Source organism: Charadrius vociferus, unplaced genomic scaffold (assembly GCF_000708025.1).
Source record: "Charadrius vociferus isolate BGI_N301 unplaced genomic scaffold, ASM70802v2 scaffold324, whole genome shotgun sequence".
Lineage (NCBI taxonomy): Eukaryota > Metazoa > Chordata > Aves > Charadriiformes > Charadriidae > Charadrius > Charadrius vociferus.
This window is the reverse complement of record NW_009648041.1, coordinates 3,530,720-3,546,282: the sequence shown is the minus strand read 5'-3', so window position 1 is coordinate 3,546,282 and position 15,563 is coordinate 3,530,720. Positions and strand designations below refer to the sequence as shown.

At 42.6% G+C, this 15,563-nt stretch overlaps 1 protein-coding gene across 1 annotated transcript in view; it reads left to right on the top strand.

Annotated features, from left to right (window-relative positions):
* The window catches only part of SLC25A26 (solute carrier family 25 (S-adenosylmethionine carrier), member 26), an 88,752-nt gene that overhangs the window by 59,703 nt on the left and 13,486 nt on the right, over positions 1 to 15,563 (top strand). The window contains exons 5-6 of the mRNA XM_009883597.1: positions 2,096 to 2,140; positions 13,686 to 13,755. Of these exons, the coding sequence (XP_009881899.1) occupies positions 2,096 to 2,140; positions 13,686 to 13,755 (115 nt within the window). The remainder of the gene's footprint in view (positions 1 to 2,095; positions 2,141 to 13,685; positions 13,756 to 15,563) is intronic.

Sequence of the window (15,563 nt, the reverse complement as noted above, 5' to 3'; positions counted from 1 at the left end):
CATAATTTTACCACTCATTCGCGAGTATAAAAAAAGCAAAACTTGGAGACTGTATTTGAAAGCTTGTTTTGTTTGGTGTACAGCTGGATACAGAGCGTTTCCTTTTCTCTTTTTTAACAAATTTGAAGCAAATGTATTGGATATTGTTTCTATTTTTTGGCCTAGATAATAGAAGATTTTGTTGCTTTTCATTTTACATTGCAAAGAAATCATGCCATTTAACTCCAATTCAACAATGATGCAGCAGCATGTGAAGATAGATATATCTTCTCATAAATATATTACCACACATTACTGTCAAATACTTGGACTTTTTCACCCAGCATTAAAAAACGAAATTTAATTGCTACACTAGAGTTTCAAGGCCCTGATAAATAAGAGCCATGTCTGACCTTTATTGTGGGGCTCTGAGATGCCACCAGGGATATTGCTCATTGTTCAAGATGACAAACTTCCTCTGAGATTTCAGTTTGTCAGCTCAATGTACAGCAGTGACATTGATTTCTTCTCACTGCCATTTCCTGCCTGAATAGATAACAAATTTTCTGTGGCAGGTGTCTGTCAAGCTTAGTTTTGCCTGGCAGATTAACTTAATAGACTCATTTATTAATCATTAGTTGTAACACAGTGAAGCAGACAATACTCTTTAACTCTTGTGATGTTGGGTGGATGTACCATTTCAGATTCCTTTGTGTAGCTGGAATTTGGATTTAATAGGCCATTCATATCTCTGTAGTGAATGTTTTTAACCTGACGTTACTCACATTACAAAGAGCAAAGATTTATGTATGTTGAGTGTGACCCATTTTGGGTGTGTACCACTTTTCGTGGCAAAAGGTGCATAAGTGCTTTCTGAGACTAATAAAATGATGGACAAACTACAAAATCAGCCTACGTAAGGGAGGAAACTGATCTGACATGCATCGTGCTTGGGGAAGGAAGATAAGAGTAGGAGAGGAAAGTAGATACTTGGAAGAAGATTTGAAACTGGGGCTGACCAGCTGTTGAAGTGGGAGAGCGAGCTGCAGAAGCATTTAGGAAGGGGCAAAGCAGACCTGCAGATACAACTGTAGGGCAATTGTGGCATGGGTTAGTATTTTCACAGGGACTCCTTCCTCTGAGATGTCTTGAGATAAATATCCAGGCTGGAGATATCAAAGGCAGGATTGGTACCAGAGGTGGATATTGGACAGGGCTTGTCAGAGTGATGAAGGAGGAGGAAGAGACAGAAGAACTTAGTGGAGAGGTTGGATGAGGAGAGAACAATAAAGAAAGGCAAAACCTTGGAAAGCGATGTCTCTTCTTGCAAGAACTCACTCTGTTCACAGTGAAACCTGACTTACTATGTGTTGGCCCTGCACAATCTACAGAGCTGAGGGAGATGTATGTTTGCTTTTTTCCCCACTGTTTAGAGAGTTCTGTAAAGGAGCTGGAAATGCTCAAGCACTGCTGGGGACACATGTCAGGTGGCTCAGGCTGGACAGAAGAACCTCTTGTTATAGGTGATGAGAAGAGAATCACCAAGCCTTCTCCCTTGGGTTTTGGTTGGGTTGTGGTAGCTCTTCAGAACCTGCTTTTAATTCTGAAGGGAGCTTGTTAATGTGAGATCGCTGGGAGGTGATCAGGAAGGTTTCTGCAGCTGATGCCCAAACTGCAAAGCCCTGGTTGAAGCACAACTGTTTTCAGCCCAGTATTTGTGAGAGTGTGTACTGCTGAAGATGCTGTTTTGCCAGGCTGTGTTCCCGGCCTTGGGACCGTGTTTCTTGAACCATCCTTATGGCTTTCTTGGCTGAGCGTCAAACCAAGAATGTCCCTGCGCTAGATCATCCTGCTTATTGCTCTTCTAGGCCACCCTGGTAACAATACATTAACCTCTCAGCAGGGAATGTGATAAACAAAGTAAAACTGCTTTTGTGAAACCAGTCATTTAATGGCAGCATACATAAAGTGTCCTTAAAGATTTGTAAATGTAATAAGCTGCAGTTCACTGAGTGAACAATAACTGTTCCTAATTTAGCCAGTTGAGGAACATGCCAACCTAATTTGCTTTTGTAACACTATGTTGTTGTTTTTTTTTCTTTTCCCACCTCTCCAGATTCCTTTCTCTCTGGTACAATTTCCCCTGTGGGAGTCCTTAAAGGTAAGTCCTTTTCAGTGATCCAAATGTAAGTTATACATTTCACAAAGGCTTTCCATGGTAACTTAACTAACTTGATTATCACAATTATGGGCACATCCAAGAATCAGTAAGTATGTACCAAATTATCTGTGCATGTGAAAATCATTTGCCTGAATATCTGAAAAATAACAGGGAATATCTAAGCACTGATATGTGGCATGCAGTCTAAATTTTGCTCCCCAACATGCCAGAAATCTTATTTTCGACTCTAGCTTTTTTTAACTGATTAATGAAGAGTGGGAACCATCTTCTGTTGTGTGATTATTTCTTTTTAAATTTTATTTTAATTTTTTAGCATTTTGCTCTTCAAGGTAACAGGAAATTGTGAATGACAGAGAAAACTGATTGGTCCTGGTTTTGTAGACAGGGAGAGACTCTCAGTGCATCACTGACAAGCTGTTTTGATTGGCTGCGTGTACTTTATTTAGAGGTCATTTAAAGAATGTGTCAATTGGATGATGTTTTAATAGTGCAGTCTTTCAGAATGATGAGCTGTTCTCCCACTGGGTGGTTGCTATGTTTATCACGAACAGAGTCAGGGTCTAGATTTTTGAGCAGAGTTGGATTCAAAGTCGTGTAATTTCTCTGTCGCTCTGTTTTTCCTTTAACTGACTGCAAAAGATGACGGAAAGTCAGGGGTTTTCAGGTGCTTTGAGATCCTGGCTTGGAAGCACAGAAATTATTGCAGATCATTAAAAGCATTGGAGCAGAATATGATATTTATAAGAGAGGAGCTGGAGGAGAGTGATTTTCTTCTTGTTAAGGGTGCTGGACTTCTGAGAAAGCTTGGCACTGAGACCCGAACTGGGCAGAGGAACTGGGAAGGATGGGAACCAGTGACAATCTTCCTTGCCGCTTGCTGTTTCTATTGAAGGAGGAGGGTTTATGCTCTCCTTGGTCCTCATATGGTTGGCTGGGACGATAGCTTGTGCTGTTGCTGTGTGTCAGTCATTTGGGTTGTTCTGGAGGAATGAGCCCACAGTATGAATGTTTGCATCTAGAGGCTTCAGGGCGTCAGGTATAAAGGGGAGTCCATGGGAGGAGGAGCATGAAATACATCAAGAGCTTTCATGGAGCTGAGCTGTGTTTAGTAGAGGATTCTGTAGGTACTTCATGACCTCAGGCTGATGTGGTGTCTGGGTATCGTCCCATCGCACAGGCTAGCTTTGGCTGCCTTATTAGGAATCCGTTTCCCTGCCGGTGTCTAGGAACGGCTTTCTGTAAACTCTTCGGCAGCGATACTGGCCTGACCTGCTAATTGTTAGTGCAGCAGCCGTGTTTGGGAGCAAGAGGTGGCAGTGCTTAAAGAGAAAAAGTGCAGTGTTCCTGCCAAAACCACATAAAACAGCAATATCGTGTAGCTGTTTTCAGAATGTAAAGTTGTTTTAACAATGTTTTAATGTCCACGTAGCTGTGACAATAAAATGTATTGTTTAGATTGCAGGCTTTAAAGAAGACAGTTTGAATTTAGCTAGCTACAGGAGTGAGTCACTTAGGATGAGATATCATGTTTAATCTAAAGAGATCAGTGCAGATCTGAAGAGAAACAAAACTGAGTTTGTTCCACGGACCAGTTGCAATATATTCTTCTGCCTGTGAAACCAAGAGGAGAAAATGGCAAAAATCAGTCTTGCGTGCTCCAGTCACTTTGGCTCAGCACATGGTGAGAGTTCAAGGTTTGTCACATCAAAGCCAGGCAGTGAAAGCAGAATACATTTTGTTTATCTGAATGAAGCTCTTTAAAAAAAAATAAAAACAGTACAACAAAGTACAACAAAGGGAAAAAAAACATTTTTGTCCCATCAGCAGGCTGGATGTGGTAGTAGCATCAATAGGAGTGTGATCAGGATAGGGCTTCTCATGGGTGCATGACGGGAGCATGAAGAGAGAGTAATTATGAAGTAGGAGTGCAAAGGACAAGAGACAAACGGCACAAAGCCCGAACATAGATGAGTTTACTGAAGCTGTTGGTTAGATAATGTCTGAGGGACTATTCTGCACTGTATTAATGGGACTACTTGAGAAAGTACAAGTGAGAGCAGTTGTGTATGATGTGTGTGGAACATCTCACAGAAGAGAAAAGAACAAGTGCTGTGGCTGTGTCATTTTAAAACCATTAGTACAAAGTTACATAAGCTGATGGATGATTAACTCAGTTTTATAATTCTCCAAACAAGCTAATAACCATAAAAATGAGGAAAAATCTCTTTCCACTGTAGAGGACAGCTAGTGAGGCACATGGAAGAAGAGAGTTTCCTTTTCCTTCACATATGTGCTGGCTGCAGCCAGCAGCAGGGTGTTAAGCTTAAAAAAGCCTAATAAAGGCTTGTCATAGGCAGCAAATCAGGTGCTTCTATATTCCATTTTCTCTATCTGCTTTGCTCCAAGCTGCTATGCTTATTCTTTATGCTTCCAACTGGCTTTAGCCACATAGTTTACATGTACAGTTTTCGTCTGTCTGTGAATGTAGACCAGCTGTCCCACGTGAGAGTAAACTTGTATATTGTGCACTGAACTAAGTTAGAAGAAGAAGAGCGAGCATTGTATAGATTACTAACTATAAGGTTACGTACGCTATGTATTCTGGCAAAGGGGGTATTGCAGTAATTAGCAAGAAACAGATACTGCTTCAAATACAAGCCTTACTGCCAGTTACTCAAGTGAACACACAATTTAGAAATAGTTAATAGATTCCTTTCTTAGTTCACAATGACCCAAGAAACAACAGTAAAGAAATGGTAATGATTTTAATTAAAAAAAACCAAACAAAACACACCTCCTCTTTTTTCAGATGTAGGTGGCATCCACTGCTATAATGCATACTTAATGGCCTTTCTCTTCCCAATACTTGATTTTTCCATATTTTTTTTTAGGCACAGATTATTGATATAAACCAGAGGGGAGAAGGAAACTGTGCTATGGTGTATCAGATTTCAGGACAGACATTGGAATTCTCTGCTAGGGTAAGGTAGTGTAGCACTTCCCTGTCTTTTTAGCTCAAGCCTTACCGCTAAAACGATTTTGAATTCTTTTCAGAGTTCAGGAAAAGAAGGGGCATTGCAAATCTCATTCACTCTCTGCTACACCAACCCTCAGAGGAGCACAATGGGTGATTACCACTGTGGCAGTTTGATCGGATTTAGGTTCTTTTAGGTGGCACTAATGCTTCTGATCCCATCTCAAAGTCAGCTGGCCATGAAAAAGGCAGCAGAACATAGATGCGGTGTGCTTCCCAAACACCAGCCAAGCACATGGCCTTCTGTATTAGTTCAAGTTTTGGAGTAGCGTAAGATTCAGTCCCCTTGTATGCTGCCCTGGAATTTCCAGGGTGCTTCTGTCACTTGCTTTGGAAATACTATATGTGCATTCTTCATTGTGGGAATTTCAAATTACAGGGCTGCCTATATGGCATGAAATTGCTGTGGGTTACAGGGAGCCTGGCGCAGCTCTCTTGCTTTCACCCTGCTGCCAGGGCTGTGAGTCTCCACTCAGATGATTGTAGCACTGTGGAGTTCATCCTTTCTGTATTATCTTCTATTCTGCTCCATTTGGGCATTTTATTCAGCACATCTAATCATCATATCTGAGTACCTTTTAGCAGCACATAAATTATTTATCATTTGTTTCATTTAGTATTTTGATCTATAATTTTTCTCTTTTAGACCTAACAGAGAAAAAAGACAACTTTAATTTCTGTTGCAGGGCATCAGGTTTTTTTTCTACAAAATAGAAAAACTACTTTGTAAAACTACAAAGTCAAGAGCCTCTGGTTAGGTTTGAATCCAGAAATATCTTGTCAAAAATGCCCGCTTCTTATGTCTGAGTGGAAATGGTCAGCTCCTTTGGAGAACAGTGCTGTGTGTAAGATAAACCCATCTCAGGTGAAACACGACTCAGTCCTCTTGGGTTTTATATTTCTGCATGTTGGCAGCACTTCAGAGCCTCGGAGAGTTACTCCAACGCAGCTGTACATGGAGAATGCTCTCTTTATAGACCAAATGTATTGTATGTCTGGAGAAAGGCGCTGGTAGCCAGCAAGGAGGGAAGGAACAGGCAGGACAGGAGGACGTAGGTCTCTAATGAGTAGACTTGAAAAACAAGGGGGTTTTTGTTTGTTTGGTTGGGGTTTTTTTAAGGGAAACAAACTTACTATCCTGGGAACCTTTTGTCTTTTTTATTAGACGCATCTGATTCTGAGATGAGACACTTGGATGTTGCTAAGACTATAGGGTCAGGCTGACTTCACTGGGCAGACTGTGTCTTGCACACGCAGCCTCTCTGGGAGGGCCGACCCAGACTGTGCTGCTGTGCTGGCCCGGGACCCACAAGGAAAGATAAAAATCTTGGGCTGATCATGCTCAAGGTGATGTTCTGGCTATTCTGGCCCTCAGTGGGGTTGGGATTTCCCCCTTTGTCTCGGTGGTGGGCAAAACCTAAAGCTCTTAGACTTTTTGCAGCTATAGTGAGCCCACATGGTTGGTTTTTTTTTCTCACTGGCTTTAGAAATAAGATAATTTTATCAAATCTGTGAGTCTCACAAACTGAAAGGTTTTTTTAACAGGTACTTGGCTGGACCTTCAGAGGCAATAGCTAGAGACAGGGAGCTGAGATACACGGGCAGGTCTCTCTTGTGGGATTTTGTAAGGATTATGGTGGTGTGTGATAGCAGTGTAAGATGCTGAACAAGCAGAGGAATGCTTTGGTGGCTTCAGGAGAAGAGAATGGTTTGAAGAGTACACACAGGAACATTTCCACCCTGTGAAATAAATGGGGCATTGCAATAAAGAGAATGGGGAGAGTCCAGCCCTGTGAGGCTGAGCAGTAGCAGAAGGTTGGTTGGGTCAGAAGTTCCCCATGTTGTTCCTAAACTGGTTTCTGCCCACACAGTGGAGAGCAGATTTGGGATTGGGTTTACACTTCCTTAGGTCCCTTTTTTGCTCTTCAGGTTCAGCTGTCACCGCAGGCGCAAGGTGCTTGTGTTGAGAGGAAATAGAGCTTGGGAAATCTGCTGGTGGACTGAACTGTAGATCTACGTGAAGGCATTGGCACGTGTACTCGTTTGCTTGGTTCTCCTGGTTCCCCATTCCAGAGCTCAACTTCTGGGGGCTGGCATAGGCAGTGCAGCGTGTGAACAAGTCTGGTTTGAGGGTGGGCTCAGCCTTTCTTGTAGCTGTCGGTGCAGATACACCTTTGAGACATACCTTGAAGCACGCCGTGCAAAGACTGCTTGGTGAGTTTCCATGCAGGGTGAGGACTCTAATCTTGGTTGGAGCTCATTGCACCTGATTTTTGAAGTTAATAAGAATGAAAAGTTTACAGAATGCTTCTGCCCAGGCAGCTGGAGTTCTCGGCAGTAATACGTGTTTATAACTCCACCATTGGAACAATAAACCACATGCTATTTCCCTCCTAAAATTTACAGTCAAATCTGTTGCTGTTTAACAGGGTAAGTAGAAAATAGAGAAATGTAGCCAAACTAGGCCTAAAATGGTTTTCCTTGCTCTATAGATAGGTGACAGCTTTCCTTTTTTTCCTGGAGAAGCAGTCTAGTGTTTCTTTTCTGCTGTGCTCAGCTGCATATAAGTCAAGAGTAAATGAAACCCAGGTCCAGCTTTAAACCTATTTCCTTGCAGGCAGTGTAGTAAGTGTTCTACCATACCTTGCTCCCTCTTTGAGTAACGGTCAGGCTGATTTAGGGATTAAGTCCTAATCGTTAAATAACGCTAACGTGTCTGCCATTTGCTTAGGTGCTGTATCAGGAAAACAGATTTCCACGGCTGCGTTTCGAGGCGTGATATAACTTGTGGCCAGTGCAGCGTGTGCATGCCATTAGCATAACGACTGCATTTTTCTCACAAAAGAACAATGTACCCAACAGCTGTTCCGCAAACAGCCCTCGCTTTATTAGTGTCACAATAAGTGTCATTCACACAGTCTTGAAGCACATTCGAAGGAATGCTATACGCCATCTGCACCAAAGAGAAAGAAACAAATGCAATCCTTACTTACAGCACTGCAGACACGTTTAAGAAAGTCAGATGGTCTTGGATCATCAATGCAGCATTTAAAACAGCAGAAGTAAAACAGACTCACGCAGTCTGGAGATACAGAGCCAGATTGTGATGCTCTTGGTCATGCCTAGACCGCAAGCGGTTCTCTGGAAGTCGCTGAGCTTGCCAATGACGTCTGGGGACGTTTGGCAGAATATACAAGTAGTCGATGTGAAGGGCTCACCATTTGATTTGGACACTTGCTTCTTGCTGAAGAACCTTAAAAGACTCATATAATTCTTCCGTGTAATTTATTCGCACAAGCCTGCGTGAAGCACAGATTTATTAGCAGGTAGTAGCAGTGCAGATGCTCAAGGAAAGCCGTCCTAACTTCGAAGTGATTTTTCAGAAGCGCATTTTCCTCCCCAGACACATATATGGCCCTTTGTGCCATGGAAACTGAGCGTAGCTGGCATATTATGTTCTGCCTTGCCATGGGAACACTGTTTTGAAGACATTTTCTTTAACCAGGCTTTTAGCACATCCATTTTGATTTACATCCAAATGGGTCACAGACATCAATGCAGTATTATATGGGAAGAAAAAGGGAACGAAATGCTTTTAACATGAAAAATATGCTGTCGCATGTAGGCCAACTTTTGTTCTCTTTCACTCAATTTATCTAGGATTTGGGTGGGTTTAATTCTAGGGCCAAATTCAGTACTGGCTTAAGTGAGCACAACTCCATTAGAGCAAATGGAGTCTCAACATTTGTGTCAACAGTGAACTTAGATCATTGAATTTTTCCTATGTTTGGGCTTGCATGTTTCCTGCAAGATAATATACACATGAACTTGCACATATGCTGCACATATGCACATAAAAATTCACTGGGGAGGACGTTTGGCTCTATGCTCTGTGTTTGACTTTACATATAGAAACAGCGATCAGCTTATAAATTTTTTGCTTCTCCTGTAGCTAATGTGCCATGCATCCGTAAGGATCAGCCATGCAGAATGCCACGTTGCAAGTAAAATACCTAGTAGCAAAGGCAGATGTGAAAATTGCTTTTCTGTCCTCGGTCTGCAGGACTGCACATGCACACAAAGCCACGTGATTAATTTGAGAGATTTTTCTCCCGTGTTACAGCAGAGTGGTATGTAGAAATGCTGCAGATGCTTATCATTGGAGTGAATTGTAGTATTTAGTCAGCTGCAGGCCTCAAGTTTAGTGTATGCCATGAGGACCGCTTGCCTTTTATTGCCTGAACAATAGTAAGGCCAAGGCAGAGGTGTCTCATTCTCTGTGATGCTTCCTGCAGCGTTTAAGGTCACCAGGTTTGAGAGAGATGTGAGTGTTGCACTTCCCCAGGATCACCATAACTTAGATGTCCTGAATATAGAGCGAGACCCAACTGTGTTGGGAGCGCAAAGCTGGCAGATTATTTCTGCCCCAAACTTTTACCACAAATATAGAGCAAAGGTGAGAGGCATGCACCAGTAAGGAGTTGTGTGAACTAGTCAAAGGTTATTGGCCATCTGGAGGCCAGGTGGCCTCAACACGTGAGGAGCCCACGTTTGTGGGCAACATATACTTCCCCATGGTATTTAAAGGTGGTAGTAATCTTTTCTTTTTCTTTTGTTTGTTTTTTAGCTTGAAAGACCTTTGGTATATCCTAAGAGTGACTTTTCCAATGCGCCTTCTGCCTGGCAAAATAGGGTGTCCTTGTATTCTCAGTATCAAAAAAGCTAAGTAACGTTTGTGGTGAGAAGCAGAGGACAGTGGCCTATGGGACAGTATGAAACGGGATCATTAAGAAGAAAAGTAAGGCTCTGCCCACATGTAAAACTTGACCCTTCTCTGCGAACATTATCCCTGTGAATAATTGGAAATCTACATTCAGGCTTCCCACTGTGTCCCATCCCTTGAGGACACACCCGCTGTATTGCTTTACATGGTGCAGCAATGCACAGCGAGATTTACATATATATCACATAAAAGTGTTTACAAAAAAAATTAGCATGTGATTGAGCTGGGAAGCTGCAGAGGGCCCCAACTGTACGAGTTTCCATGCGCTTCAGCCAGAAGATTTATTTCCAATTTGTTATTCATAAGGGAAGAGCGAGAGATTGGGATGGGGTCCTTTGAAGTGGAAAACAAAGTCTTCTATTCAGCCTTCAGCTTAATAGAATACACATGACACAGGCTTGGCATGGCGGCCCCGCTTTCATGTAATGTGCTCCTTGTCATTTTTGCTTTCCTAGGCTGTGAATACTAGTGGGAATGGGTATTGCCCTGGAAAAGTCTCGTTATCTCCTGCTGCCTTCTGCAGGAGCAGCACAGTGTAAGCAGGTAGGAGCCATTTGGTGGCGGTGGTGGGGAAACCAGGCTGAACCCAGTTGTTGCAGTTGCGTTGCTCATAATTCCTGGATTATGTTTTATATTGAAAGAACATGTGTAGGAAAAGCAGCGTAATTGCAGGGCTTCTGCAGGCATTATGCGGGCGCTTCTGCCCCGTTCAGAGGCCCTGAGAAGGGAGCCGTGACCCATGGGCTCCGAGTCTGCCTCTGACACCCGTCTTCTGCGTGACCTGAGCTCTCGCTGTTATTAACGCAGTGGAATGGCCTGAAGGAAGGCTCTTGGAATTTGTGCAGCATCTAGGATGGCAGAGCGTGATCTAGGCACTGTATCACTGCCAATAACCAGCGATTCTGCCCAAAGTCAGTGTTTTGGGGAGATACGTATATGAATCCTGTATTTCTTTCCATGAGCATGGCACCAGTTTTACAGTGATCTGCAAGCCTCTGAGAGCTTCTGTGCTTTGCCCTGTGTTACTAGCATTAAAACCATGCTCAGTGCGGCACAAAGGCAAGGGTTTTCGAAGAACTTACAAGCCCAACTTACTGCAAAGTCCTGCCAATTGGTGGGTCTGTGGGCCACGAGAGAACACATGTGTGACCTTCAGCGCATCAGCTTGGCCTGCAGCACGAGTGTGGTTAGAATTTGGACCGGAGTCCTGCCAGTCCTCTTGGCCCTGTGACTCTTGTTCTTCCCAGCTTCCTCCAGGATGATGTCCTCACGCCCTGCTTCTCTCTTGCTCTTTTGCCTGTTCAGGTTTGGAGCTCTGGGTGAATCACTGAAATCAGAAATGGAAAGAAATGCATGAAGTCATCTCATCTTGCCCTTGCCAACACAGGATTATTCCCCACAGTACAGTCTTGAGTGCCTTCTCCAGTCTATTTTTAAATGACTCAAAGGAGAGGGCTTTCCTCTCCTCCCTGGGGAGGCTGGCTCCACTGTTCAGTAGACCTCACTGTTGGGGAATTTTCTTCCTGTTCTCCAGCCTCAAATCTCCTTTTCCCTAATTTAATTGAACTGTTCCTGGCTCCACCCTTCTAAACAATTTTCCGTATTGCATGACTGTTGCAAATACCTGTTGTCAATTTGCAGGCATAACGGATGGGAATTCATCACCGTTTGCCTTGCTTGGCAAAGGCTCTTTGTGCAGAACTGTACTGGGAAGCCAGGCTTTATCAGAAACTAGATTTCAGAGCTACATGCCAAGAAATAAGAATGACCTTTTCCTACTTCTTTGGACAATGCCATTAACATAAAACCCCATCATGACTGAGAATAGGCTGGGCTTCTGGCAAAGCCATGAATGTCTGTATTAATGTGCTGATTTTCCTCCTAGTCCTCTAGTAGATCTTCTATAGAGCTTTTTTTTTGCATGACAGAAGTAACTGTTCTGAGTTCTTGGGTTTAGTTGTAAATGTATAGATGTTTGGAGAACGTTTAATGAAAAAATACAGTTATTCTGTTTTTATCAAGTGGAGCCAACAGTTCAGTTTCTAAACCCTGACTTTCAAATTGAGGTTTCTTAGGCACCTGAAGTGTTTTGAAAATCGGTTTTAAAGGTGGGATTTATGCCTTGACAATACCTGGATGCTTTGGAAGGTAGTGCCTTTTGTCTTAGGAGGCGTCTGTCCTTCATCCAGCAGGACCGAATTGCAAGAAAACTGTGTGTCCAAAGAGTGTAAGTTATTCCAGAAAAGCATCTTATGGGTTTGAGGAATTATGAATCCCTATTTATTTATTTATGAGATGAAAATCAGTTTCTGCTGTGGGTGACAGCAGAATAGAAGCCCATACTCAAAACACCAGGAAAAGAATGGCTAGCATTAAAGAGACTGAAATCCCTTTAGTGCTTTCGTACAGCAGAGCTGCAGCTATTTAGCTATGGCAGGATACCAAACAACATTGTGGCTGGCCATTGTTGCTTGAACAGTTTGATTTTTAAAACATTCAACTGAAATATAACCACCAGCCAAGTTGGAAGAAGCAAGTCACAAGGACAGAGTGTTAAATGAAGAGTCAGCAAATGAGGGAAACGAGTTCTCGTGCCCCGGTGGAAAGTGGCTGTATTGCAGACCAGGAGCCTGAGAGCGGTATCTCAGCCTAGCACAGCTATTGGGTTGCTTTTAAGATAATTTTATAGTATAGAAGTAATATGGCTTTAAAAAGAATGAGATAGCGCCACAGCTATAAAATAAAATTACTGATTTCTCGGTGGTAGGACTCAGAAGGGCCATGGATCCCATCTCTTTTTGCTCAGCGCTGGTTCTCACATAAACTAGAAACCTCTCATCCAGTGAACTTCCAGTGTTAAGCATTTCAGGAGATGGGAAGGGGGTGATAGAGTGGAGTGGAGGAGGAGAGGACAAAGTGACCATAGCTGGCATAATAAAAACCATCCCAGCATGTGTTGGCCTTTGTTGCTGATACCGATTGGACTCGTCAAACTGTTTGATGTGATTCTTGATAGGTGTTTTTAAGAAGGCACCCTTCTTGTTGATGTTTTTAAATGTGCATGTTTAAATGATGCCGTGAGTTAATGGATTGGAGCATGGTGTGTGGGAGCAGTGGAGAGGAGAAGGGTGTGTGGTCCCTAATGACGCCAAGTGAAAAACAGAGACACACCTGCTTTGGGATATAATGGGAATGATAAGAGTAATTCCTTAACCATGGGTGTTTTTGGGGAGTGCGAGGGGAAGGGTTGGTTTAAGAAATGTAGGGGGGCAAACAGGACTTTGATCTTGCTGTGCTGGGGACTGTTCATTTTAAATGGGAGTGTTTGGTACATCTGGGCTGAGCTGATATTGGTTCTTGCATGCTGTCCCCCCGCTCAGTGTTTTGCTTTGCACTGTTTTATCTGCCAAAAAGAAAATAAATTCACAAAATATTTGCAAAGTTGCATGGCCACAGGCTTAAATACATACATATGAAATCCCTGAAAGCAATTTGCTTCAAGCCCTCCTCAGTTCCAGACATCTTTCTCACTCCATCTGCTCGTTCAAGTACACAAGTTCCTTGGGAAAAATCACTTATTACATCACTGAAAAATGCCACAAAAATAGCTTTTCACTTAAGTTCCCATCCTCGGAGTTAACTCACATGGGGATCAGATAGATTCAAACATTTAATAACTTTTTATTTTCCTTTCTCTTTAAACACAGGATCTCTGGTCATGGAAGCAGGGTCACGTGGTGGATTCTTGGCAGTCAGCAGTCTGTGGAGCTTTTGCAGGTGCAAAGGATTATATGTTATACTGGGAAAGACTAAAGAAGAAAGGGAAAAATGTGCAAATCTATTAAGTATAGCAGAACAACATTCCTTTGTAATTCAAGTTTGTTTAGAAGAAAACGGATCCAGTTGTTGTTTGGAAATAGGGAAGTCAGCAAAGGAAAGAGAAGAAAAAAGAAAGACTCAAACAGGGTGTCTGTTTGAAAGACAACCAATTTGTTTTTGACAAATTTCTGTTATTTAAAAACCAGGGGCCTGTCAGTCAGGCTTTGCGATTATTTCAAAGTTGATTTGTAAAATCCTCATCCAGGAGAAACTTTGCTTGGGTGGGGGTTTGTGCAGCTGTCTGCTCTGAGCGCTTCCCCAGGGGTTGAAGTGATTGCAGCGAGAGGCCATGATTCACCATTCATGTGACAGCTCTGACAGCCATGTAGATTAACTAGAGTCAGGAGAGCAGAGGCTAGCACTGCACAGCCCGGAGGCAAAAGCCTTCCGCAGCAAAAAAAAACCCAACCAAAAACAGAGGACGAAACATCTGGGCAATCTCCAGACACTAGAACAGGAATAAAGAGTGGCAGAATACAATACTGCACTATTTATTACCAAACAAGCCAGAAGTTAATTGAATTCTTCAGTAGGCTTCTTGCTTGATTTTAGCCTACTGTAGTTGTTTCAAAACAAAAAAAAAGAGGAAAAAAATCAATTAATGACTCATCAGTATAGCTGACAAGTTTGAGGGAGGAGAGACTCGACTGTCTTAATAGAAAAAACAGATTAGTAGTTAAGAGATGGATAGCCAGAGCTTTTCCCCAAGGAGCTAAAATACATTTTGAGATTCCAAACCAGTAACAGAATATGTGGAAAAAATAAATCCTGTTTAAAGAGAAATTATAGCATTTCTTGAAATAGAGATTATCAAAAGCAAAGCTTGTTCTTTGATGACTTACAAAATCAGAGCCATTACATCGTATGTAATTTTTTTAAAATAAGCTCTGTTAGGGGAATTGAAGTATTAATAGCAGCAGAATTCCAGCAGAGTCTGAGGCTTCGTTTTGATGGGCGCTGTAACTGCACAACTGAGAGAAGGGAGTGGGGCTGTAGCTGTACACAGTTTAATGGGTCGGGCATGTGAGTTGCCCCATTCCATTTTGGGGGCAGAGGGGATATTTTAGAGGATCTCTTGTGGTCTTGTCCAGCTGTATTTTCTATGTTTATGTGGTAGGAAGGGAGTTTTATTCTGGTTAAAATTGGGTCTACTGTTGGATTTTACACTGACTTCATCAAATCAGTGCAAACAAAATCACAGTGATTGCAGCAGATCATTCATTTTTGTTTTGAAACAAAACAAGCTATCGGACTAAAAATGCTTTAAAATGCAATCTGTAAGTGCAGGTGTGATACAGGATCATTAATTTAGCTCTGTTGATTTCTTTACAGTCAGATTGATACAAAAACTGTGTTCAGGCACGTTCAGAGAGCTGGAGAGGTTATCTGATTTACCCAAGGCCTTGCGGAGTAATTTCCTGAAGTCCAATTTGGTGCCTCAACTGGAAATCTAGCTCAATGCCTCCACTTCCTTCTCTGTCTGTCTTGTTTCTGACCAGTTGTGCTTGGACTTGCTACTATTTGATGGATGTTCAGTAGTGTCTGCTCGCTTTCTAGTAGAAATATTGCAGAAGGAGCTTCCAGAGGCACGGTTGTTCATGACGCTTCACTGCCCTATGGCAGACGCTGGGAAGACCCAACACTTTGCACTGGAGGAGACACCAGGTCCTGGAGCAGCACAGAGACTCCCAGGTCCATGCAGTTGG